Source organism: Cyanistes caeruleus, chromosome Z (genome assembly GCF_971803275.1).
Source record: "Cyanistes caeruleus chromosome Z, bCyaCae1.hap1.1, whole genome shotgun sequence".
Taxonomy (NCBI): domain Eukaryota; kingdom Metazoa; phylum Chordata; class Aves; order Passeriformes; family Paridae; genus Cyanistes; species Cyanistes caeruleus.
This window is the reverse complement of record NC_141732.1, coordinates 30,929,720-30,951,305: the sequence shown is the minus strand read 5'-3', so window position 1 is coordinate 30,951,305 and position 21,586 is coordinate 30,929,720. Positions and strand designations below refer to the sequence as shown.

General features: G+C 51.2%; 1 protein-coding gene across 12 annotated transcripts; it reads left to right on the top strand.

The window, feature by feature from the left end:
• Window positions 1-1,602: 1,602 nt before the first annotated feature.
• LOC147648299 (uncharacterized) lies at window positions 1,603-19,912 on the top strand. Of its 12 annotated transcripts, none has more exons than XM_086867335.1 (22): window positions 1,603-2,258; window positions 3,039-3,076; window positions 3,521-3,640; window positions 4,432-4,535; window positions 5,485-5,623; window positions 5,769-5,962; window positions 7,365-7,492; window positions 7,675-7,844; window positions 8,658-8,720; window positions 9,040-9,162; window positions 9,433-9,555; window positions 10,113-10,275; window positions 12,455-12,518; window positions 13,323-13,371; window positions 14,678-14,787; window positions 15,625-15,742; window positions 15,945-16,044; window positions 16,478-16,674; window positions 17,009-17,143; window positions 18,329-18,510; window positions 18,726-18,905; window positions 19,737-19,912. In XM_086867335.1, the coding sequence occupies exons 1-20, from the start codon at window positions 1,691-1,693 to the stop codon at window positions 18,371-18,373; spliced, it is 2,751 nt and encodes a 916-aa protein (XP_086723461.1). In that variant the 5' UTR covers window positions 1,603-1,690; the 3' UTR covers window positions 18,374-18,510; window positions 18,726-18,905; window positions 19,737-19,912. The 12 variants fall into 12 exon arrangements, with proteins under 12 accessions (XP_086723461.1, XP_086723463.1, XP_086723459.1 ...); XM_086867337.1 differs by having other exon boundaries at window positions 18,726-19,069; XM_086867333.1 differs by having other exon boundaries at window positions 18,329-18,535; window positions 18,729-18,905.
• The last annotated feature ends 1,674 nt before the right edge of the window (window positions 19,913-21,586 follow it).

The following is a 21,586-nucleotide window of genomic DNA, read 5'->3' as shown; positions in this document are numbered from 1 at the left end:
GATTCCAGTGGGATTTAGGTGGAAGCGGTGCTCTCCAGAGCACTGAAGTTCAGCGTTTCAGCACCAGGACAAGAGCGGGCAGCTTGGCAGGCCTCCAGCATCTCAAGCACTCAGCTGCTTTGCAAATTCCTCTGCTTCCAGAAGCCATGGGCTGAACTCCTGCTCTTGACCTGCAAGCCTTCTCCTGTTACCCGTGGCACTGGCACCCCTTTGCTCCTTCGTGTGGCACGTTACAAGGAGGTCCAGAATGAAATGGCGGAGAATTCCACAGAACATGCACTTTGTATTGTTTCCCTGCTTGGTGCTTGCAGCTGTCCCCAGCAGACATGGAGTCTGCAGTTCTGTGAGCTATGCGGTCCAGCAAAGAAAAGGCCAAGTCAGCTCAGGAAAGCCAGGATCAATCTATGCAGCTTCTGCAGACCAGAAATTGGAGTGAAGCAAATGACTGAAAAATGCAGTATACTATGCAGCACATATCCACCATGGGCAGCGTTGTAAACAAGGTCGATCACTTGTCCTTTCAAAAGTAAACTCGTTTATTTAAAAAACCCCAAGAACGGCCGAAGGCGAGGCCCTGGGATAAGCCTAGCAGCCTGCACCACCAAACTGGCTAACAAGCAACCTGGTACAGCCTGCATACCACCGCGGCTGTGTGCTCCTCAGGACTCGAGTTCCCTCGGAAGACCCGTGTGCTGGGCACCCCGGGGGTTTGAAAGTCTCTCACAGTGTGGGATTGGTGCGTTTTTCAATCCGCAGTGTGATTGGTCTAAATATGGTCCGTTGATTGGTTGTTAAGATCGTGCAACCTCCACCAATCATTTTTGAAACTCGACACTCCATTGGTCCGTTCCTTCCGCCAATGAGGATCTAGAATGTTCCATTCTGTTCTGCCTTCATTACCCTCATCGCCCACTCCAGCGTTCTAAAGCGGCCAGCACATGTTTCTGTACAGCCGTACAATCACACACAACAAGCAAACATCATTAGAACTTTTACTTTCTTAACCAACCAGAGAATTGCGTGATTTATAACAGGCAGGAGAGAGATTTCCAAGCCACATCCATGGAGGAATCTGACCTCGCAGGTTTCCCTCAAGCCAAAGGCAGTGGCTTTTTGCAAAGCTCCGTGCTGGACAGAGCTCTTTGTCAAGTGAAGGGCTGACCTGGGAGCCGGTGGGAGTGGAAATGCACCCGTGGCTGCACCCACACTGTGAGGGCTGCTCCAAGGGCATCCCCTGCCATGCACAGGACATGGGCACTGCCATACTGTCCCTGCCATACTGACAACACAAATGCTGCTCCAGTGTCATGCAAACACCTCTGGCTAGTTTGTTACTTGGCACTGTTTCCCCACTATGGTATCCTTGTTCCTTCAGCGAGCCTACAGTGTGCTGGTCGATGTTAGCCATGCAGTAAATGGGCAGGCATGACAAGCATTTCAATTAAGGGGACTCTCCGGGATATTACCAAAGCGTGATTGCACCCATAGAAATGAAGCAAGTGTTACTTGTTTTAGTCAGAAGCACTGGTGGCCAAAGGAGAGGGTGCATGTGCTTGGGGCCTGTTTAGTGTTACTCTTGGATCCTTTGAGCTATGGGTTCTGGACTGCAAGGAGGGTTTGTGCTGCTTTGGGACAGACGAGAACTTTCTGGGCTTTCTTTTGCATTAGCTGCAGAGAAGGTTCTGTTACTATGCATAAATTCACAGACCCACCTAGAGCGGCTGCTATTGTGATGTCAGCGGAGGGCTGCCACGTCACAGCGTGGTCAGGGGGAGGTTGCCCTGGTGCACGCACAGCGTCAGCGTCCAGAGCGGCTCTTGGCGTGCTCGTTGCAGGAGGACCCTGTGTTGAGGAGTTCTCAGGCAACACTCTGTGCCCTGGAAAGGGAATCTTTTTCTTTTGCCTGCCGTTGTACGAGTCTGTGGACTCGTGTAGGCATCCTTTTGTTTTCCCCTACGGTTGTAGGGTTTGCAGACACGTACAGGTGTCTTTGCTTTTTCTTTTTTCGTTCTACGAACTGCAGACTTGTGCAGGTGTCTTTTGGGTTTTCTTTTCTTCTTGTACAGTCAGCGGATTGCTGCGCGTGCCTTTTTTTTTCTCTTTTCCTTGCACAATCTGTGCAAGTGGGATTTTTTTCATTTCTGTTTTCCGGCCTGCGGACTCGAGCAGCCCTGCTGAAACAATGGAGCAATTCCGCAGTGCTGTCAGCAGGGCTTTTGCGTCAGTGTCATCCTGCAAAATGTTCAAAGGCCTGAGACGTAAGTAGAGGCTTTTTCCTTGGGGCAGCACATTGGAACAAAAGTGCCGTAAAAATGCCGTAAGTTTGGTAAAGCTCTTGCCAACAGCTTCAGCTAGAAAGGGGATGTCTCTTGGCCAGAAGGGTGTGGACAACTTCCAAAACGCAGACTGGGAGAGCTTTGTAGGCATGATTCTAAAAACTGTGTGGTTCTCTCCAGAGCTGAGGGAAAGCAGCTTTTCTCTGCCTTCTGTCCTTAAAGAATGTGCTTGTCTAACTTGAGCCTCTCTGTGTGCTACAGTAGCGATTGGCTTTGCGCTGAAGGGGAAAGTGCCGAGCAGTCTGTGTGTGCTCCTGAAGCCCAGAGCTGGGCCTGTACTCTATCCGAAGGGAACTGCAAGCTCTAAGAGGGCTTTGGGGGAAGTTTTCTGGGCAATGGTTTACAGCAATTGCATGGGAAGTACTGCACAAAGTTTAAAAAATAAAAGTCCAGGGAGGAGAGGAGGAAAAGGCTGCTTTAGCTGTAGGGTGAACAGCGGGCTACAATGTAGACACGGACTGCTAAGGAACCATTTGCATTTTGCAGCCAAGTTTCTAGTTCCTTAGTGGCAAAGCCAACTCAGGTAGGCACAGCCTAGGGTAGTGCCCTGTAGCCTTGCTTGCTGAGCTAAAGAAGGGCTGCTTTAGGGAGGGAGGTTGTGAAAGGAAAATGCTTTCTGCTTGGGGGACCTTTTTCTGTGGGGTAGCCCAGCACAGACAGTTTTCCACCAGCACCTGGTTCATTTTCCCTTGTCTCCGGCAGGTTGTCTCAAACGTGGAAGGAATCAAGTCCGTGGTTTGGTGAGTGAGAAGGACACCCTTGACATTCCTGGTTTCCAAGAATTGTGGAGCAAGCTGTGGGCTTGGCCTGGTGCACTCGAGTGCCAGCCTGGCAGGCCAAAAGAAAGTCCACATCAGCGTTTGAATGAGCACTACCAAGAGGATTCCATCAGTTTCCTCCTTTTCCATTGAAGAAGTTTTTACTCATGAAAGTCAACTTTTCAGACAGGAGGCTGCACACCAATTGTAGCCAGGCTAAAATATCTCCCTTATATCAGAAGCATATGCAGTCCTGGCCAAACATTAGTCTCATCAGCCCACTTGAAATGAGTTCTAGTGGCTGAGGATTCCACTTCTATCCAAATTCATGACATCTCCCTAGGACAGCTGGGGATGGAGCTCAGGAGAAACAAGGCTCTCAATGACAGCTCACTGCCTGTCCCTCACACCCCTGTCTGTCTGCAGAGCAGCACACCAGCAGCAGAACCTCCTGTGGCTCGCCCTGTGCCTCCAGAGGCTGATGGGGAGGAAAAGGACAACAATCCCGCCTGTGTTGTCAGTCCAGGGCCTGAGCATCCTGAACCAGTAAGTGCTAGCTTTGGTTGCTCCAGTGCAAAGCTTTGGTGCAGTGCAGGGCTGCAAGTTCCTGATCAGGCAGCGCTGGCCCTTTGTGGCTAAAGATGCTGAGGCCTGGAGTCCTGCCACGACCTGGCTCTTCAGCCCAGCCACTGACACCTGGGAATTGGCGTCTGAACTTTCACATGCCGACATCGTTCTGACTGTGAACTTCCCTTGGTGTCAGATGAGCGGTAGCATGCTGTCCTTGAGTGCTGCTGGTGGCAAAGTGAGCCCCTTTGTGCCCAGTGTGTGTGCAGGCTCCCTGCTGTCAGCAGAGAGCGCGGTCCCAAGGCACAGCTCACAGCCTTGTGGGGTACACAGGACCTACTGTGTCCTGCAGGGACCTGCCCCTCTGCACGCACAGTCGAAGTAGCTACAGTCACCGCTTTGACTGCACCCTGTACTTTGACATGACCCAAGTTTGCTGAGAAGAATCCTGAGCAGCTCTGCATGGCAGAGACAAGCCCCGTCTCTGAAAGGCTGCAACACAGTTCCTGTTGGCTGCTCCCTAATGCTTGAGATCCTGAGGGGAAGCCAGTTGATCAGAACGGAGCAGGGAACTGTTCCTTGCACCTATTCAGACACTTCCATAGCAACTCAAGGGTTATGTACTTACTCCCATCAACAGCCCCACACAACAGCTTTTGCCTTCAGGTGAGCTGCATCTGCGCTTGCTGCTTCTCCCAGCTCTCAGGAGACAACTTGCCTGCTCCTTATTGCTTTCTTGTTTGTGCTTTTTCCCTGCCCATCCCTTGCAGGCCCCAAGACCAGAGCTTCCTGCCAGTCAGGACTCTTTGGGCCGGGCAGGAAAGGCAGAGCGGCAGCAGAGGATGGATAGAGCACCAAGAGCCCTGGAGTTCAGGTGTGTGCTAAGCTTTCTTGCTTTCTCCGAGCAGGGCTGGGCCTTGCTGGCCTTTAGGAAGCCCAGGGTCAAAGAATGAATTTGGCTTTCTCGCTGTTGAACTTGCCCAGCATAGTCAGGGAAAGGCAGCCCGTGGGCAGGTCTGGCTGCCGACCGACCTACAGCATAGCTGCCTCCTGGGACTCCCTCCTCCTACCTTGACAAAAAGCATTCCAAACTGGACCAGAGCAGAAGCAAGGGAGCTTCAGGCTGGGCCTAGGGACAAGCATTGAACCATAAAGCCTATCATGTAGCAGAAGAAGCACCTCAGAGAGCTGAGGGTGCACATTCCACCTCTGGAAATTTGGAAGCCCAGCTGCTGGATAGAGCCTTGAGCAGCCTGTCCACATGCCATAGCTGACCCCAGGTGCTTGGACCTGCAGACTGGGCTGCAAGCTTCCTGGAGTCCCTGCAAGCTGTAAGCATCCCGGGATCCTTTGGTTCTTGGCTTGGAACTTCATACCCATCTCCTCCCCAAGCTATAGCTTGCAGGCTCTTTCCTTCTTGCACTAGTGAAAGCAAGAGTAATTGTGGCAGTACTCATCTGCATTTCCCAAGCCTGTCTTAGGCAAAGAAGAACTTTTGCAAGTCTGGCATCCAGTGGACCAGATAGAGAGGAGCGTAAGACCTAGCGGGCAGGAAGCTGTGAAGCTGATTGAAGTGGAGCTTTCTGGAAATGTTTTGTAGTTTCTGGAAGCTTCTTTACTTCCTCACTGGTGACTCTTTCACCGGCAGGAATGACAAAGAGTGATGCTTGGTCTAGTGGGGTCATTCCAGCATTGTACAGAGGTGGACCTAGAGGGCTGTAGGAAGTCCCTGAGACTGCCTTCCTTGGGACATGGTGTGGATTTGTGGTTTTGCAAGGAGACTGTTGCTATTAAAGGCTTCTTGGTCTGTCCCCCTGTCATAGATGGAAGGAGTTGGCTGCATTTGAGGGAAAGCACCACTCCTCACCAGACAGGGCGTTTGAAGCGGCACCTGAGACAGCAGAGGAATCACAGCCTCAGAGATCTCTGCTGAAGGAGGAAGTTCCTCTGGCAGTGACAAAGGTAGCACTCACCTTGTTGCTAGGCAGCACCTGTGGGAGAGGGAGCTGCCCTTAGCAAGTCTTCCCCGAATGTTGCTTCTGGCAGCAAGCTAAGACTGAGACTGTGTTGTTGTTCTTCCTGAAAAATGGTGCCCCTCTGCTTCCAGGTTTGCCGCTCGCAGCGGCCAGCACACAGGACTCTGGAGAAGCTGCTCCAGGAGTTCTCTCGCCAAGGGCACACGCTGTCCCAGGTGTGCAAAGAGAAGGCAGTGCTGGCGGAAGAGAACGCTGCCCTGCAAGCCCGACTGGCAGCCACAGAGCGGGACCTACGAGGCCTTTTGGAGCAGCTGGCAGAGGCCAGGTAAAGGCAGGGATGAGACCCGGGGTGAGCCATTGTTGAAGGTCTGGAGTGACCAAGGTGCTGAGCGTTATGTTAGGATTTATTGGCTCCTGCGTGCTCTCCAGATGGTTCTCGGACAGAGAAGCAAAGAGACATGAGAAAAAAGAAAAGCATACTGTGGCCTGAATGTTCTTTCTCTGCCAGCTCAAGCTCTCACAGCTCTTTTTGAACACCCGCTTGGGACCCTTTGCACATTCCTGTGACAAGTGCAAAGCAAGCCAACATGGTACTGCATTTAGTACCAGGGAAACAGTGCAGATGTCTGCTGGAACCGGACGTTTCCCTCTGCTTTTGGTTTCTCCGTCGGTGCATCTGAACATCACTATTTCCTTGCCCAGCAGTTTGACATGACATTTTCAGAATTCAAGGCTCCTACGTGTGAATGTTGTGAGTAGGGATGCGGCACTTGGGGTGATGCTGGACATTCATGCTGAAAATCTTGAGGCCCTTCTGAGCTAACTCTTGTGAGGAGGTATGGTGCAGGACCTAGAGTTGCTTGCAAGCAGCAGCAGCAGCAGCAGCAGCAGAAGCAGCAGCAGCAGGGAAAGAAAGGTCTTCTTGTGTGCGTTCTTGACAGTCCCTGAGGATTCTTGCTGAGCACTGATTCTTGCTCACTTGTCCATTCAGCTCTGGAACCTGTCAAGGTTACTCTGGCTGGTCTCTCTTCTTTTCAAAGAGTGCCAAAACATTTTGGGCAGTGCAGACTTTTTTAGTCAAAACTAAAGGTAGCAGTTGTTGTTATTCATGATATTCCAGTAATTTAAATGGCAGGATACATGCCCCTCCTGCCAGAGAGTTCATTTTCAGATGAAAGCCTAGTTCTGGTTTCTCTCTGCTCTTGGTGCTGCTAGAAGCTGCAGCTCTCATGTATGGTTCGGTGCATTCCTTTAGTGCCTTGAACTTAGAGAGGGTGTGGAAAATGAAGTATCTCTTACGTACACCGTGAATGGCATAAAGCATGGATGAAACAGCCAGGAGAGCACAGTGCTCTGTCCCCCTGCAGAGTGACTTGGAATTGCAGATGAGCTCAGGGCTGTGAGCAGAGGCTGGCCTTTTGCTTGCTGCTAGAGATTTTGTGGGCACAGCCACCCGTGTGGGATATGTGAGGGAAGAGCAATTTGAGCTTTGGCTGCTGAGATCAAGCTCAGCTGGGCTTTCTGTGCTGGACTAGGTCATGGGGAAAGGCTGGCCAATCTCCTGGAAGGGTCTGCTTTGCTATTTGAAGTGGTAGAAATAGTCTTGCTCTATCTGCATTTCCATGCCAGCTGTTTTCCATACTCAGGTGCAGGGATCTTAAGGCACTTACTGGAAAAACTGCCCGTGTGTGCCACGAACAATTTGTCCTCATCTTCACAACTTGTAGGACAGAGAAGGAGAGCTTGCAATGCAGCCTGTTGGAGGCTCTGCAGCAGGTGTCGGAGCTGGAGATCACCAGGAGCCGTCTGGAAGGCCAAGTAGGCACAGCCATGCAGGCCAAGGAGCTGATACTTGGTGAGAGCCTCGTGCGCTTTGTTTCTGGTGATGGCCCTGCCTAGTGCAGTTGCTCCCAAGGCAGCTCTGTCAGCAGGGCTTCCGAGGAGTGAAGGGGCTGGGGGCAGGTCCCTCCTTGCCTGAATCTGAAAGGGGTGATGTTCAGCAGAGTCTTTGACTGTTGTTGTTTGTCGCGTTTGCAGAGGATGTCAGGGGCCTTCGTTGTGAGCTGCAAGCTGTAAGATCTTTCAGCAAGCAGCAATGTGAAGAAATGGCCCAACAGCTCCGCTTGGCAGAAGAGCAGTTCAGCAAGGCTCTGAGACTCTGGCAATCTGCTCAGGAGGAGGAGAAAAGGAAGCTCCTGCAAGAACAGGTAGGAAGCAATACACACCTGAACTTTTCAGGCAAGCTTGGTGGGCTGGCTTAGCAGAATAGCAGCCTGAGAATGGGACATGGCCGCAAGCCTCTGCTGCAGGCCTGACGTTGCTGGGCCAGGCAGCAGAGGGCTTCAAGGGCTCAGACTTGAAGGGCTGTGAATGCCCAGAGGAGGGTGCTGGGGCACTGAACGCAGCCACGGTTTCAGGGAGGCCATGAGCCACGCTCCCCTGGAGGCTGGGTGGTCGCACACAAAGCACGGCAGCGAAGGGGCAGGACCTTGCTGACACCCTGGTACTGTGTAGCAGTCTGCTGACCTTGCTGCCACCTGCAGTCGCAGCAACTGCCTTCCTTGCTGTCTGTCCTTGCACGGTGGACAGAGCTCTTCCCTTTGGGCTTGAAGCATACGCAACAGGCCCCCTGTTGCTGGTATTTCAGCTGGTGGCCTGTCTTGTGACTCTGGCTTTGGGGTGCTGGCCTCCTCCTCATCCTGCAGTCCACCTGCAGCTTTTCCTTTATCAAAGGGTAGAGGACTTTGAGAAGAGAGCCTCTGAGAACAGGCAGAAATCCTGAGGAGAGAGGGGCCTGAGGAAACAGGCAGCCATCAGAGCGGGGAAGGAAGGTGGCAGCCCCTTTCCTTCCAGCTGCTGACACTCCTCCAAAGTTTCTTGTCAGGACAGAAGTGCTGGAGGGCACAGAGCCACTACTGTGCACTCAGCAGCAGGGGGCTGTGGGAGGGATGAAGCTTCCATTGTTTTCTTTGGGGAGCATGGCTGGGACTTCATCTGGAAGTGTCTATTCCTCTCATCAGGAAAGACGGCTGAAACAACAGCGTTTGAAGGTGCTGGAGCAGCGGGAACACTTCCTGGCAGAGGTACAGAGGGAGCAGGAGAAAAGGGTGCTTGAGATGAAGCAGGAGATTGCCGTAATGCAACCTGAAGAAGAAAAGATGGGAACCAGGGCCGGTCAAGATGCAAAGAGAATGCCGAGGGTGTTTGGACGCTTCTGGGGCTCCTTATGGGCACTGCTTCTCCAGACACTGTGTGTGTGGGTGGGATTGTGTCTTAGCTGGCCCTTGGTAAACAGGAGAAGGAGAGCAAATTGCTTTTGGAAAGGGTGAGCACATGAGTCTTGGTTGCCACACAGGTGGTGGGTGGGAAGTTTAAAGGCGTCTTCTCTTTGTTTCTGTGCAGCTCCAGCGCCAGAAGGCTGCTCATTTAGACAAGGTGTGCCGCCTGCAGCGAGAGCTAAACCAAAGGCAGCGGCAGGTAGAGCAGCTGAGGCAGGAGCTGAAGGAGGAGCGAGAGAATGGGCAGGTGAGCCTGACGAGCCAGGTAGCAGAGGGAAGGGCAGTAGCAGGGGCATGAACGGTAGATATCAGGAAAGGGGAGGCAAGGACTAGTGCAAGCAGGGAACCTGGCAGGCTCCAGGGCTGAGCACCAGGAAGAAGAATTAGGACGGAAGGCTTAGAGCTGGGTAGAGCAGCAGAAAAAAGTGGCTGAAGTGAAGAGCTTTTGAGACTGGGAAATGAGAAAGGTGAGCGAGATGGCAAGTGCTAGTAAGAATTTTCTTGACAACATATCAAGAACAAGCTGCAGGCAGAGCTGCGGGAAGCTCAGAGGAAGATGAAGGCAGTGGAAGAGAGGCACAAAGAAGAAATGGAAAGGATGCAGAAGATGCTGCAGTACAGGCTGGCAGAACAAAAGCCGGTGAGTGAAAGAGCAGTAGGCAGCACTGCAGTCATGCAACAAGAGGTCTCTCCTCTTGTCACCTCGCCCCTGCGGAGCAGCATGGCGGGATGGGGGCCATGCCTCTGGCTGCCGTGCTCTCTGGTCTCCATGGCAGCTGCTCAGAAGGACACTTCCTGGGCCACTGAATGCCTGGGCAGCAGGGCTAGTGCTTTGGCCCTCAGCAATCCTCTGAATGTATTGCTGCTGGCCCCCAAGTGCTCGCTTGGTTTTGTGAGAGGTTTCAACATGGTGACCCACACAGATTCTGAACAGCTTGTCCCTGTCCATGGTGAATGCAGTCCACAGGACAGGCTGAAATGGAAAGCTGTTCTTTCCCTTTCACTGTCTCTACTAGGGCTGGCTGTGACAGGTTGTCGTCTCTGGCTGCTTACAGGGGTTTGACTTGGGCTGGAAGAATTGACAGCTCAGCTTGCAACCTAACCCAAGTGTTGTTCCTAAGGGCTCGCCTTTAAAGTGTGCTGTCTGGGGCATCTCTGCCACTCACCTTTCTGACACCAAGACATTTCTTGTCCCAGATGGACGTGGGCTCTGCCATTGAAGATGCATCTGCAGCAGCATCCTCTGAAGAAGCCTCCTCTCCACAGCCTGAAGAGCCGAGAGTGAGCAGTCTGCCCTGTTCAGGCCAGGAGCCAGAGCAGCTGTGCCAGGACGGAGAGAACCAGGGCTTGGAGCAGCTGAGTACGTCCTGTGCATTCTTTGTCCGAATGAGCAGTGTATTGATGAGTGTGTGCCTCAGCGTGTTCCTCCTCCCTCGGGTGTCAGACAGACATTTTGGACCCCCTACAGAAGCCATAGTGGTGCTTGGAAGCAGGCAGGGAGAACTTTGGGGCACTGCTTTTGCTTTTCAGGGCAGCTGGGAGTGGGAGGGCTTTGCCTGAGCTTCCTTCCCTGGGCAGTAAAGGCTAAAGCAGGGATTGTTTCCCGAGCAGCAGAAGGCTGCCACCCAGCAAATGGCCCAGTCAAGGTGTATGTTCTGGTCTGGCCAAGCTGATCAGAGCAGATGGCTTCCTAGATTGCCTTTAGGCTCCTGCCTTGTCACCAGTCACTGGAGACCAAATACTCCAGAGAAATGGATTGGCTGTGTGGCTGCTTTCCTACTGCTGCTGTTTTTATGACTATTAGTACTTCTACCATTCCTTCTTCAGTTTGTTTGGATAAGAATTCTACATTCTGCTTGGCCCAGCCTCCTTGGAAAGAACATCAGGTGACAGCACCAGTAAGAGTGGAAGAGGTCTAAAGTAGACCTCAAAAGTTAAAATATTCTGTTCTTAGATAAATCCCTAGGAATCCAAAAGAAAGTGCTGTTTCCAAAGTGCAGCAAAAGAAGAAAAACAGGATACTTTTTTTACAATCCCTCTTTGATATTTTAGCTGTTTGCTTGGGACAATGCATTAGAGAGACACATCTATGTGGCGCAGTGAGATAAAACTGCCCTGCAGGCAGTTCTCAGGAGGAAGCCTGCAGCCCCTCTGCTGCATGTTCCTCTGGTACCACGGTGCCACTTTGTCACAGCTAATGCCCAGCTGGTAAATACTCTTGGAAAGCCAAGGCCTGACCTTCATCCCTGCACAGATCATACTCTAGGAAAACACAGCAAGGCCTTGGTGAGTCTGCAGTACAACCAAGTTGCTTCTTGCACGTTATAGCTGCCAGGGCAGGGCTGTCAGAGAATAACTGGTCGGCTACAGAACAGAGCCCAGTTTCCTCAGTGTCTGCCATCAACTGCTGGGACAAAAGGGGCATTGATCTACTCCTCCGTGGGTCTGAACTCAATGACACTCATGGTGTGTCTTGAGTGGGGTCAACAGCTTGTAACAGGGCTCGGTCTGGCTCTGGCCTCTTCTCAATGGTTGTCAGTGGCCACTTGTTGGCTCTGCCAAGCTTTATGTCATGTCTGCCCTGCCACTGACGGCTGGTGTGACTGCAGAGGCTGGAGCCTTCCTGAGCTGTGAGACTTCAGCTGCCTTCCCATTGCTGCAGCTTTGCCTGGACTCATGAAAGGATCGGCATCTCACTTGGGCAGCTGTCTGTGCCACGGCAGCGCCCGAGGAGCAGCGCTGTCCTTGTTACCCGTCTTGGCTGTGCCCATTTGGGAAGATGGGACACGTGGGCGGTCTTCAAGAGGTCGAGTCCAGTGCAAGCAACTGCTGCTCCCCAGGCTGAAGACGAGCAGTTGTAATTCCTCAGTAAATGGAGAATGGGAAAAATTGTCTTCAGATCTTAGCCTGCTCATCCATGAAGAGGGCCCTAATTCTAACAGCAATTGCTCTTGGTTGTAGAGAACATCAGCTGCTGTTCTCTACAAGTGGCAAGGCATTCTTTAGGCAAACTGCTGAGAGGTAGAGGAAGTCCCCTCCTCTGCTGGAATTCACTTTGCAATATTCCTTCTGCTCTGCAAAAAGCAGCTGCGGATAAAAATTCCTCCCAGATCCCAGGCTGCATTTAATCTCCCAAGTCGAAAAGCTTTTGTTGAATCTCACAAGAGAGTCTGTATTCCCAAGGACATGAAGGCTCATGGTTTTCCACGTCACCTTCCCCTTTGTAAATGACAACCACTTGCCTTGGTGTCTGTTCTTTTCTGATCTCTGTCTGCTCTGAGGGTTTCTCCGTGGCCTTAGTTTCCTTTCAAGGTAACCCTTCAAAGGAGCATGGAGAATCAGACCCTGTGCAGGCCATGTGTGCTGCAGAGCTGCCTGTCTTGCTACAGTGCTGCTGTTGTTGTTGTTCTTGTTGATATTATGGTTAGCCAAGCAACCATCAATTGCCCCGAGCACCAGAGAGTGGAGCAGAGTTTCAGATGTGCCGGAAGTCGTTATCTCTGTTTTGAAGTTTGCTTCTTGCATTTTGTTTCTTTCAGGGAGTGTTGTGAGCATGGCAGATCCAAAACAGAAATACACTGGATGGAAATTTATTGGCAGTGGGTGAGTGCAGCCAATCTTACTTCTGCAGAAGCATGGGCCAGCTCTTTTGCTGGTGCAATATCAAGTGGGAAGTCAGGCAAGCTGCAAGCTTCTTCACACCTGGGCTTTAGATTGTCCCAGTCTCAGTACTGATCACAGGGCATCATCAAAGGTAACTGCATGCTGACAATGTCTTGCCTGCTGTAAGAAGCAGGGCCTGGAAGCCCTCCTGTCCCTCAAGCGTGTGGCACCAGTTAGCTTCTTTTCCTAGGAGACATGGTTTTGTATGATTCCAAGTCATACGGCCACACTGATGAAGGAAGAAGAACCTGAGAGAGCAGCTTCCCACCTGAAGCTGCTGTCAGGTCACTGCTCTCAGTAGCATTTCCATCCAATCTTTTGCTGAAAGCAATATTCCGTGCTCAGGACAATAAGAAAGGCTGTGTAGTGTTGCCCGAGTTTGGCAGATGGAATCAAAAGAGAGCGGGGAGAAGGAGGCCCAACAGGACTTTGTGTTTCATTGCCTGGAAAGGAACGCCACACGCACAGACCCAAGAAGGAAAAGGCCAAGAAAACCCCTGCATCCATGACCTAGTGTGTACATTTGGGATTGGCAGTAGCCCTTTTTTCTTCCTGTTGGACTGAGCTTTTCTCTAGGACACGCTGCATGGCAGAGGACTGCTGGGCTGCTGTGCTATTGGCTGAAGAGGAGACAAAGCCCCGTGTTTTAGAGACACTCCGGGCAGCAGAGAGCTCCTGCCTGGGCTGCCTTTCACTTCTCAGCACTGAACGGCTTCTCTGTTCTTGCCACTCTTCTGTTTCTAGGGGTTTTGGAACCGTTTATAAGGCCTTTGACGCTGCCACAGGACAAGCGGTAAGTGCCAAGAGCCCTCGCAGATTTTGCTGCTCTGGAGTGCTTTTCCTTGCAATGTGATCTGATGGCAGAGCTTTGGGCTGCCTGTCTTTGCTGCAAAGGCTGTCCCACACAAGTAGCCTGCTTAGAGCCTAGAGGCAGGCTAAAAATTTCACATTGCTGAGACTTGGCCTTGCATCCTGAATTAATGCAATGATAGCAGTGTTGTCCTTCAGAGAAGGACACACTAGCTTGGACTTACTGGATAAATATGCCTAGATTAGCTGATGGCAACAGCTGTCATTCTGGCCCGATTCCTCTCAAGCCTGCATTCAGACATAGATAGGATTTCCCACAGTATTCCATCGTGTGGTTTGGTCTGAAAATATAATGCAAGACCGAAGGAAGGAGAGATCTTGTCTGGAGCACAGCTGACTGTGTTGCACTCCTGGGACACCTGGTTCACACACACACACACACACACACACACACACACACACATGCACATCAATGAGAAGGCGTTGATGAAGAACCTTACATAATACAACCTTGTGCTGGTCCTGTGTCGGTGACATTCCTTTATAGTGATGCTGTTTCTAGTGAACAGACATGGTGGAGTCTTGGAGAGTCCCACTGCTCTTTGGGGCTGAAAGTCCTGGATTCTCATTTCTGGCTCTCAGCAAATACAATTCCATCTTCCTGGTGCCTCCTTATCCACCTGCCGTGCTCAGGAACCACACTTGGAGGGAGGTCTACAAGGCATCCAAAAGCCCTAAACCCCACTTATAACCTGGGCTGTATCCACAGACTACCACAGAAAGGATTATTTGTTTTAAAACCCACAAAATAATGACAATCTAAGCCATGTTCAAGAATGTTCTTCAGAGATGCAAACTCCAACCTGAAGCTGTTAGCATGTGCTAGGATTGTAACTTTACTTTGAGTCATCATGGAGATCTTTTCTGGGCAGCATTTTCTCTGTAATCGAGGTATGTATTTACTTTGGGGCACAATCACGAATGGCAGCAGTCTCTGAAAAGCTGGTCAAAGCCCCTAGAAATGCTAATGTATTTCCAGTGGTTTCAATTTATTTGCACAGGAACAAAGTTGCTTCTGGCTTGCAAAACCTGTGTAAATGATAATAGCAGTGGTGATCAACGAAGTCCATTAGTGCAGTCTGCAGGTGCAGAGAGGGTTGTTAGCGCTTTGTGGTTGATAGTTTAGAGATTCCTTTTTTACCGAGGTGGCAAGGCATCCTGGCCTGTGAGCATGCAGACAAAGAAGCTCTTGTAATGTCTGTTCCTAATGGCTTTCAACGGCATTGTAGGTGGCCATAAAGAAACTTGATCTCCAGCAACAGGGCTGCGAGGAAATGGTGAAAGAAATCCTGGTCATGAGGGAAATGAAGAACCCCAATATTGTCACCTACCTCGAAAGGTAAGCAGTCCTGGTATTTTTCTAGGAATGTTGGTTTCCATGCTTGCAAGGCAAAGGTTTAAAAGCTCTTTACTCACTGGCAGAAAATGGATCTTTTCATTAACATTCATCCACTCCTGGGCAAGGCATGGCAGGAGATTGCATTTTGTCCCCATGAATGGTTCCTGGCATAAAGAGCTTGAAGATTGTCCCCAGAAACCTGGCTCTCTTACTGTGCCAGCAGCCTGTGTGTTCACTCGCTGCATGTTCTTTTGCTGGTTTGGGGCTGGATTTTTCCAAGGCTTGGAGGAGAAGTGCTGAGAAAGCATCACAGAAATTATTTCCCTTGCGCTGTTCCCACTATTATCCACTGCCTTGCAGGCCAAAAGAGTAGGCTGGGAGATACATAACTTTCCAGGTTTGAAATTGCTTTTGCCCGTGGTGACTGTCCTTTATGCACATTTTTCCAAAGGGTTTCCCCATTGCTGCAAACCTGCCTGTCCTGAATAAAAGCTGTGAAAACTGTGTCTCCTTCTTGCTGGAGATAATGGTGCAATTTGTTTATGAAGACGAAGAGGTAGCTGCTGGGATGTGTCCACTTCCAGATTAATCTTTGCCATCATAAAAATGCCTTTTTTCCCTGCTTGCCACCTAAGCCATCTCCTTTGCTGCAGTTGTGCCTTTGTCATTTGGAAGGCACAGGCTGCCAGCGGTGGATAGCCTAGGTGCAGTGTGTCTTCATTGTACTCTGTCTTCATTTAGCAGTGACCTGGAAACAAAACTCTACCTTAGGCTTTTCTTCCAAAAGGCAATGGAGCTGTGCGCGTTCAGCTCTGTGCTGTTGTTTTCATCTTCCAGCTACCTTGCCAATGAGGCTGTGTGGCTGGTGTTGGAGTACATGGATGGAGGCTCCTTAGCTATGGTGATCCTCATGAAGACAATGGCTGTAGGACACATAGCAACTGTCTGTCAGGAGGTAAGGAATCTTTCTGCTTGTGCTTGGCATGCCTTGGACAGGCACGACCTATGAAAGTGCTGCTGAGTGAGTGAATCCACGTTCAGAGCTTTCTTTCTGCATTGTTCTTATGCTTCAGAGAAGAAAGAGCATTTTCTTTTCTTCATGAGATGAAGTCAAATCAGGCTAACTTTTGGTCTCCTGTTTCTTCTTTCTCTCCCAGTGCCTGAGAGGCCTGGCTTTCCTTCATGCCAACAACATCATCCACAGAGACATCAAAAGTGGAAACATCCTTCTGGGCCTGGATGGCTCTGTCAAGTTGGGTGGGTATTCCTGGTCAGGCACAGCGCTCGGGGCAGCCGCTGTGGGGCTGCTTTTGAGTGGCTGCCAGGTGTCCAGCAGTGGTGCTGGTGAGAGTGCACAGAGCTCTCCTGCACGCTCGGGGCGCTGCTGCAAGGTGCTGAGAGGTCTAGAGAGCAGCAAGGCGTCAGGAGGAACTTTGGTTAGCGTGTGTCCTTTCCAGAGGGAGGGAGGGAGGTTCAATGTAAACCTTCAGGTGAAGGAGGAAAAGCCGCGGTGTGAATGGTGGTGGGTTTGTTAAGCGGACAATTCCCAATTTGCTTGGCTGCAGCCCTGAGGAAAGAGAGCACAGCTGCTTTTCCAGCTCAATACAGCACTGCATCCTGAGACTTGGAGTGAGGAACCCTTTGCCTTGGTTTCCTACTTGAAGCAGTGTTTGTTTGCTTTTCTCCTCAGCTGATTTTGGGTCTTGTGCTCTGCTCACCCCTGAGCAGAGTAAACGGAGGTCGGTAGTCGGGACCACTTGCTGGATGGCACCCGAAGTTGTGAGGAGAGACCCATACGGCCCCAAAGTGGACATCTGGTCCCTTGGCATCGTGGGAATAGAAATGGCCAAAGGAGAGGCTCCATATATTTGGGAAATCAGTTCCAAGGTAAGGTGCAAATATGCTCAGAAGCCAGTGGCCTTCAGGTCTGTCCCCATTAGACAAAATCCCATACCCACAGCTTCAAAGGGCTCCAAGAGGGCTCACTAGTAAAAGTGTCCTTGGGACCCACATAAACTTTCAAGGCAACACCTCCTGGATGTTGGAATAGCTGGGGCTGCACTGGAGGAGCCCTTTCTTCTTTTGGGAGACAAGGCTCATCTCAAAGCCTCTGCTGGGCAAGAAATTGCCACTGCAGACTGCAGCTTAAAATATGGGGACTAGGTGGGCACTTAAGGATAGGAAAAAATTAGGTAGAGTCTCATGTTTCCCTTTTCCTCAGGCTAACTATCTGATCAGCACCCAAGGAATACCAGATCTGGAAGAGCTCAGCCTACACCCGGGCTTGTGTGAATTCCTGGGCTGCTGCCTGCAGATGGATGTGGACAGGCGAGGCTCTGCCAAGGAACTTCTGAAGGTACAATGCAGAGCGGCTGCAGGCCAAACAGCTGTTCCCTGGCAAACAGGGTTTGCTCCTTGGCCCAACTCTGTAAGGCATCAGATGGGTTGTCCCCCCCATAGTAATCTCCGCTCCGGTTGCTTTTCAAATGAAAACCAAGCAGGATGCAAGACTGGTTGGGCTTAGAAGAGACCATTGAAGGTCTAAAAATTGCCAGCCACTGGCAAGGACATCTTCAAGTAGATCAGGTTGCTCAGAGCCCCAGCCAAGCTGACCTTGAATGAGTCCAGGGCTGGGGCACCTGCCAGCTCTCTGAGCAACCTGTGCCAGCGTTTCAGCACTCTCCTGCTAAAGAGTTTCTTCCTTAGAGCCCATCTGAATGGACTCTCTTTTAGTTTCAAACCTTTTCCCCCTTGTCTCTTGCAATTGGCCCTGCTAATTAGATGTGTCCCCATCTTTCTCCAAAGCCCCTTCAATTACTGAACTTGTCTCCTCGGGGCTTGTCCTTCTCCAGGCCAAAGAAGCCCAGTTCTCACAGGTGTTCCTCAGAGGAGAGCTCCCAGCTTCTGGTCATTTCTGAGGCCCTCTTTTGCTCTCGGGTGCTGTTTTCAGGTTTACCTGCTAGCGAAGGAACTGAAGTATCGCAATGCTGGGGACAGAGGCCCACAGTGGGGTTTGGAAAACACAACGAAAGCAGTCCCTCACAAGCGGTTCTAGGTTGATCTGTGGGAAGGCAGGGGCTGTGGGAGGCTGACTGTGAGCCTCAGAGGGGACCCAGCTTGTCCCCCCTGCCCCACTCTTAGAGGTTGCTGCCAGGCAAACAAGGACAGCTGAGCAGCATTTGTGCCAGCCCCATGTGCTACCTGGCCCGGTCAAGTCAGTGAGAAGTGCTGCGGCTTTGCTGCCAGCTTTTGTGTTAGACAGGGAGCTGGTGACCAGGCCACTTCCTTGGCTGTCCCTGCTGTGGTGGAAGATGCCAGCCAGCACAGGTGGGGCACGACATGCTAAGGAACACACTTCTCTCCTTGCAAGCCAAGAAGAGAACTGAGTCTATTTGCACTTTGCTGCTTGTGTCTGTGCATTTCTGAGCACTAGAGGAAACCAGCTTGAACCTGTTAGGAGCTCAGTTTGGAAAAGAATGGTTTCTTTTGCCTTTGTCTCTTGTAATTTGGTTTCTTTTGTTTCTCTTTCTTTCTTGGGCAGCATCCTTTTCTCAAATTAGCCAAGCCTCTCTTCGGCCTCTTCTGACAGCCCGACTGCTGCCATCCCTGCAGCAAAGTAATGCAGGAAACAGAGGAGATGGCAAGGACCACTTCAGCACTTGGAGAACAGAGCCTCTGAGAACAGGCAGACACCCTGAGGAGCGAGGGGCCAGGAAACAACAGGCGGCCATCAGAACAGGAGAGGAAGGTGGCATCTCCTTTTTTCCCATCTGCTAATCCCCCTCTTAAACTTCTGGTTAGGACAGCATTGCTGGAAGGCACAAAGTCATTCCTAATGTGCACTTTGCAGATGGGGGGTTGTGTGAGGCATGCGACTTGCACTGTGTTTTAGGGGAGCTTGGCTGGGACTTCATCTGGAAGTGTTTTCCTCCCTTCAGCAGGCAAACAAGATGGAACGACAGCGTTTGCAGGGACCGCAGCTGCTGGAGCAACGGGAACACTTCCTGGCAGAGGTGCAGAGGGAGCAGGAGAAATAGCGGCTTGAGATGAAGCAGGAAGTTGCCATCATTCAAGCTACCAAGAAGAGATATGAAGCAAAGCCAATCAAGAGGCAAAGGGTGTGGACAGAGAGTTTGCATGTTTTTTTGGACTCCTCTGGGCTCCTAATGGGCACAGCTTCTCTGGACACTGACTGTCTCGGGGGGGTGTTTGTCTCTTAGCTGGCCCTTGGCAAACAGTGCCAGAGAGAGCTTTGTGCTCTGAGAGGGAGAGGGCCTTTCAGGTGAGAGGCTACCAGAGTGCAGATCTGAGGAAGGCAGGAATGGCCTTGCTGGCCTGAACAGAATGGGAAGGCCAGAGCTGTCTCTCAGAAGCAGGGAGGTCTCACAGGAAGGCACCTGCAGAGCCAGGCTGGAGCTGTGGGAGAGGGCTGGCTGGCAGGCTGCTAAGGGGGTGCCTGAAGCTGCTGAGGTTGTCCTGTGCATTCCTTGTCAAATGGAGCAGGGTATTCTAGTGTGTGTGCTTCAGAATGAGCTTTACCACATGTTCCTCCTCCCTCTGGGGTCACACACACACTTTGGACCCCCTACAGAAGCCATAGTGGTGCTTGCAAGCAGCCAGGGAGCACTTGGGACATTCATTTTGTGAGGGCAGCTGGGAGTGGGAGGGCTTTGCCTGAGCTTCCTTCCCTGGGCAGTAAAGGCAAAAGCAGGGATTGTTTCCCGAGCAGCAGAAGGCTGCCACCCAGCAAATGGCCCAGTCAACGTGTGTGTGCTGGTCTGGCCAAACTGAACAGAGCAGATGGCTTCCTAGATTGCCTTTAGACTCCTGCCTTGTCACCAGTCACTGGAGACCAAATGCTCCAGAGAAATGGATTGGCTGTGTGGCTGCTTTCCTACTGCTGCTGTTTTTATGACTTTTAGTTAGTACTTCTGCTATTCCTTCTACAGATCACAAGGGCCCCCACCACATAAATCTCCACTCCAGGTGCTTTGCAAATGAAAATGAAAGAAACTTGCAGGGTAGCAATCGAGGAAGCAGAGAAGATGACCAGGAACGCTTCAGGATTACCTTCTCCAATGCCAGCTCACAGCGAGACTCAGAATAAAATCCTAGAAACCCTCAAGCCAGTTGGAAGATTCCCTTCCTTGTCTCCCAGGGAATACCGCTGTATGTTCCCCTTCTGAATTGTCCATTCTTTCTTAAAGATGAAATGTCCTTCCTATGGACCTTCTGGTGTGGTTTGGATTTGGGAGTGCTCTTCCTTTAGCAAGTGCAGCCTCCACTGCCTTTGGATTACATTCCAGCGGCCAAGTTTTTGCCCAGCCGTGGACTTCTGCTTGAGGAAGAAAGTGCAATTGCATTTCCAGCCAAAAGGCTATGAAGAGCAGGGCAGCCAAAACATCCTGTGGGGATACAGCCTTTCAGCTGTGCACACAGAGGCTTGTGGTTCCTGCCTGGTGGAGATGGCACATCTCCTCTGGGACTGCTCCCGCTTCCCAAGTGGCCATGGCTAAGAGGTATAAGGCTCTGCAAGTGGAACCAAGAAAGTGGGCACGTCTGCTGGCAGTACAGGAGAGTGGAGAGAAAACAGCCTGGGAGGTGCCTGGCCAACGAAGAAAGGCACCCACTGGACCTGCTCTTTGTCAGCTCAGAAGGACTGGTGGTTGACGCCACTCTTGGGGCGTCTGGGGCTCAGCAATCACGAAAAGTCTCTGGGCTTGACTGGGTTTATCCCACTTTCTCTGCTTTCTTTTGTCCCACGACTCGGCAGCTGCTCCCCAGGGCTTTGTAGCTGGCACAGCTAAAGTGCAGGAGAGCCTCATTTGTCTGCCCTTAGTGGTGGCTGCTCACTGCAGCTTTTTCAATCTGGAAGCTCCATCTGGAGAGCGAGTTCCCCCCTCTGTTTGGTCCTGGAGGCCAGGGCCTGTCATCTGCTGTCCCACGTGGCATTGAGGGCTGCCAAGTGACTCAGGCTGGTGTGACCTTACTGCAAACAACAGGGGACAGTGGTGGGTGCTTGTTTCCAAAGTCACATTCTTCAGGAACAGTGTGCCGTGTGCATCCTCTGTCCAGCCCAGCCCCAGACCTGGGGACCAGATGCAGGGACTGCTGCTGCTGCTGCTGCTGCTGCTGCTGCTGCTGCTGCTGCTGCTGCTGCTGCTGCTGCTGCTGCTGCTGCCACTGAAGTCAGGCAGGATTGGGTGGTTGGCTTCCATCCCAGCAGAACTGGTCACTTACAAAGCCAGGGGCTGATGATGACCTGCAGATCTCTGGGCTGCATGGGTGTGAGGGAACTGTCCCTTGTTGTTATTCTCCATCAGGGAAAGCTGTGCCAGCCAGGTGTGCATCAACACAGCAAACAGGGAGCACGTCAGTCTCTTCCATCTGTGTCTGCTGAGAGTATTGACCTTTGAGACAAAGTGGCACAAAGTCATTTGCTTTAGGTCTCTCTCTGTATATCCATGCTAGGTAATGCTGCTAACTTGGCCTGTAGCACGGCAGCAGGTGCCATAAGTCACTATTGATTTCAAGCAATGTCTTTTTACAGAGAATGCTAAGACTTCTTAAAAAGTGAGACAGTGGCTAATGATGATTCCAAATGTTGGAATAGTTGTAGTTTCTCTGTTTTCCTAATCCCACCGTCATGTAGCCTGATCACCTGGTTTCATATCTGGTGGGGCTTGTCCATTTTGAATGAAAGGTTTCCTTACACCACCATCTACTAAGTTACACATTCTGTTTAAACTGTTTTTTCTTGCTTTCTTTACATCCATTACAACCAGTTCCCTACAGCTCA

Excerpts from the sequence above, each read along its gene's own strand:
- LOC147648299 (XM_086867330.1), top strand. The coding sequence starts at position 1,691 with ATGCATAAATTCACAGACCCACCTAGAGCGGCTGCTATTGTGATGTCA. Across the intron at positions 2,259-3,038 it reads AATGTTCAAAGGCCTGAGAC|GTTGTCTCAAACGTGGAAGG; the intron begins GTAAGTAGAGGC and ends TGTCTCCGGCAG. Across the intron at positions 9,556-10,112 it reads GGCTGGCAGAACAAAAGCCG|ATGGACGTGGGCTCTGCCAT; the intron begins GTGAGTGAAAGA and ends TTCTTGTCCCAG.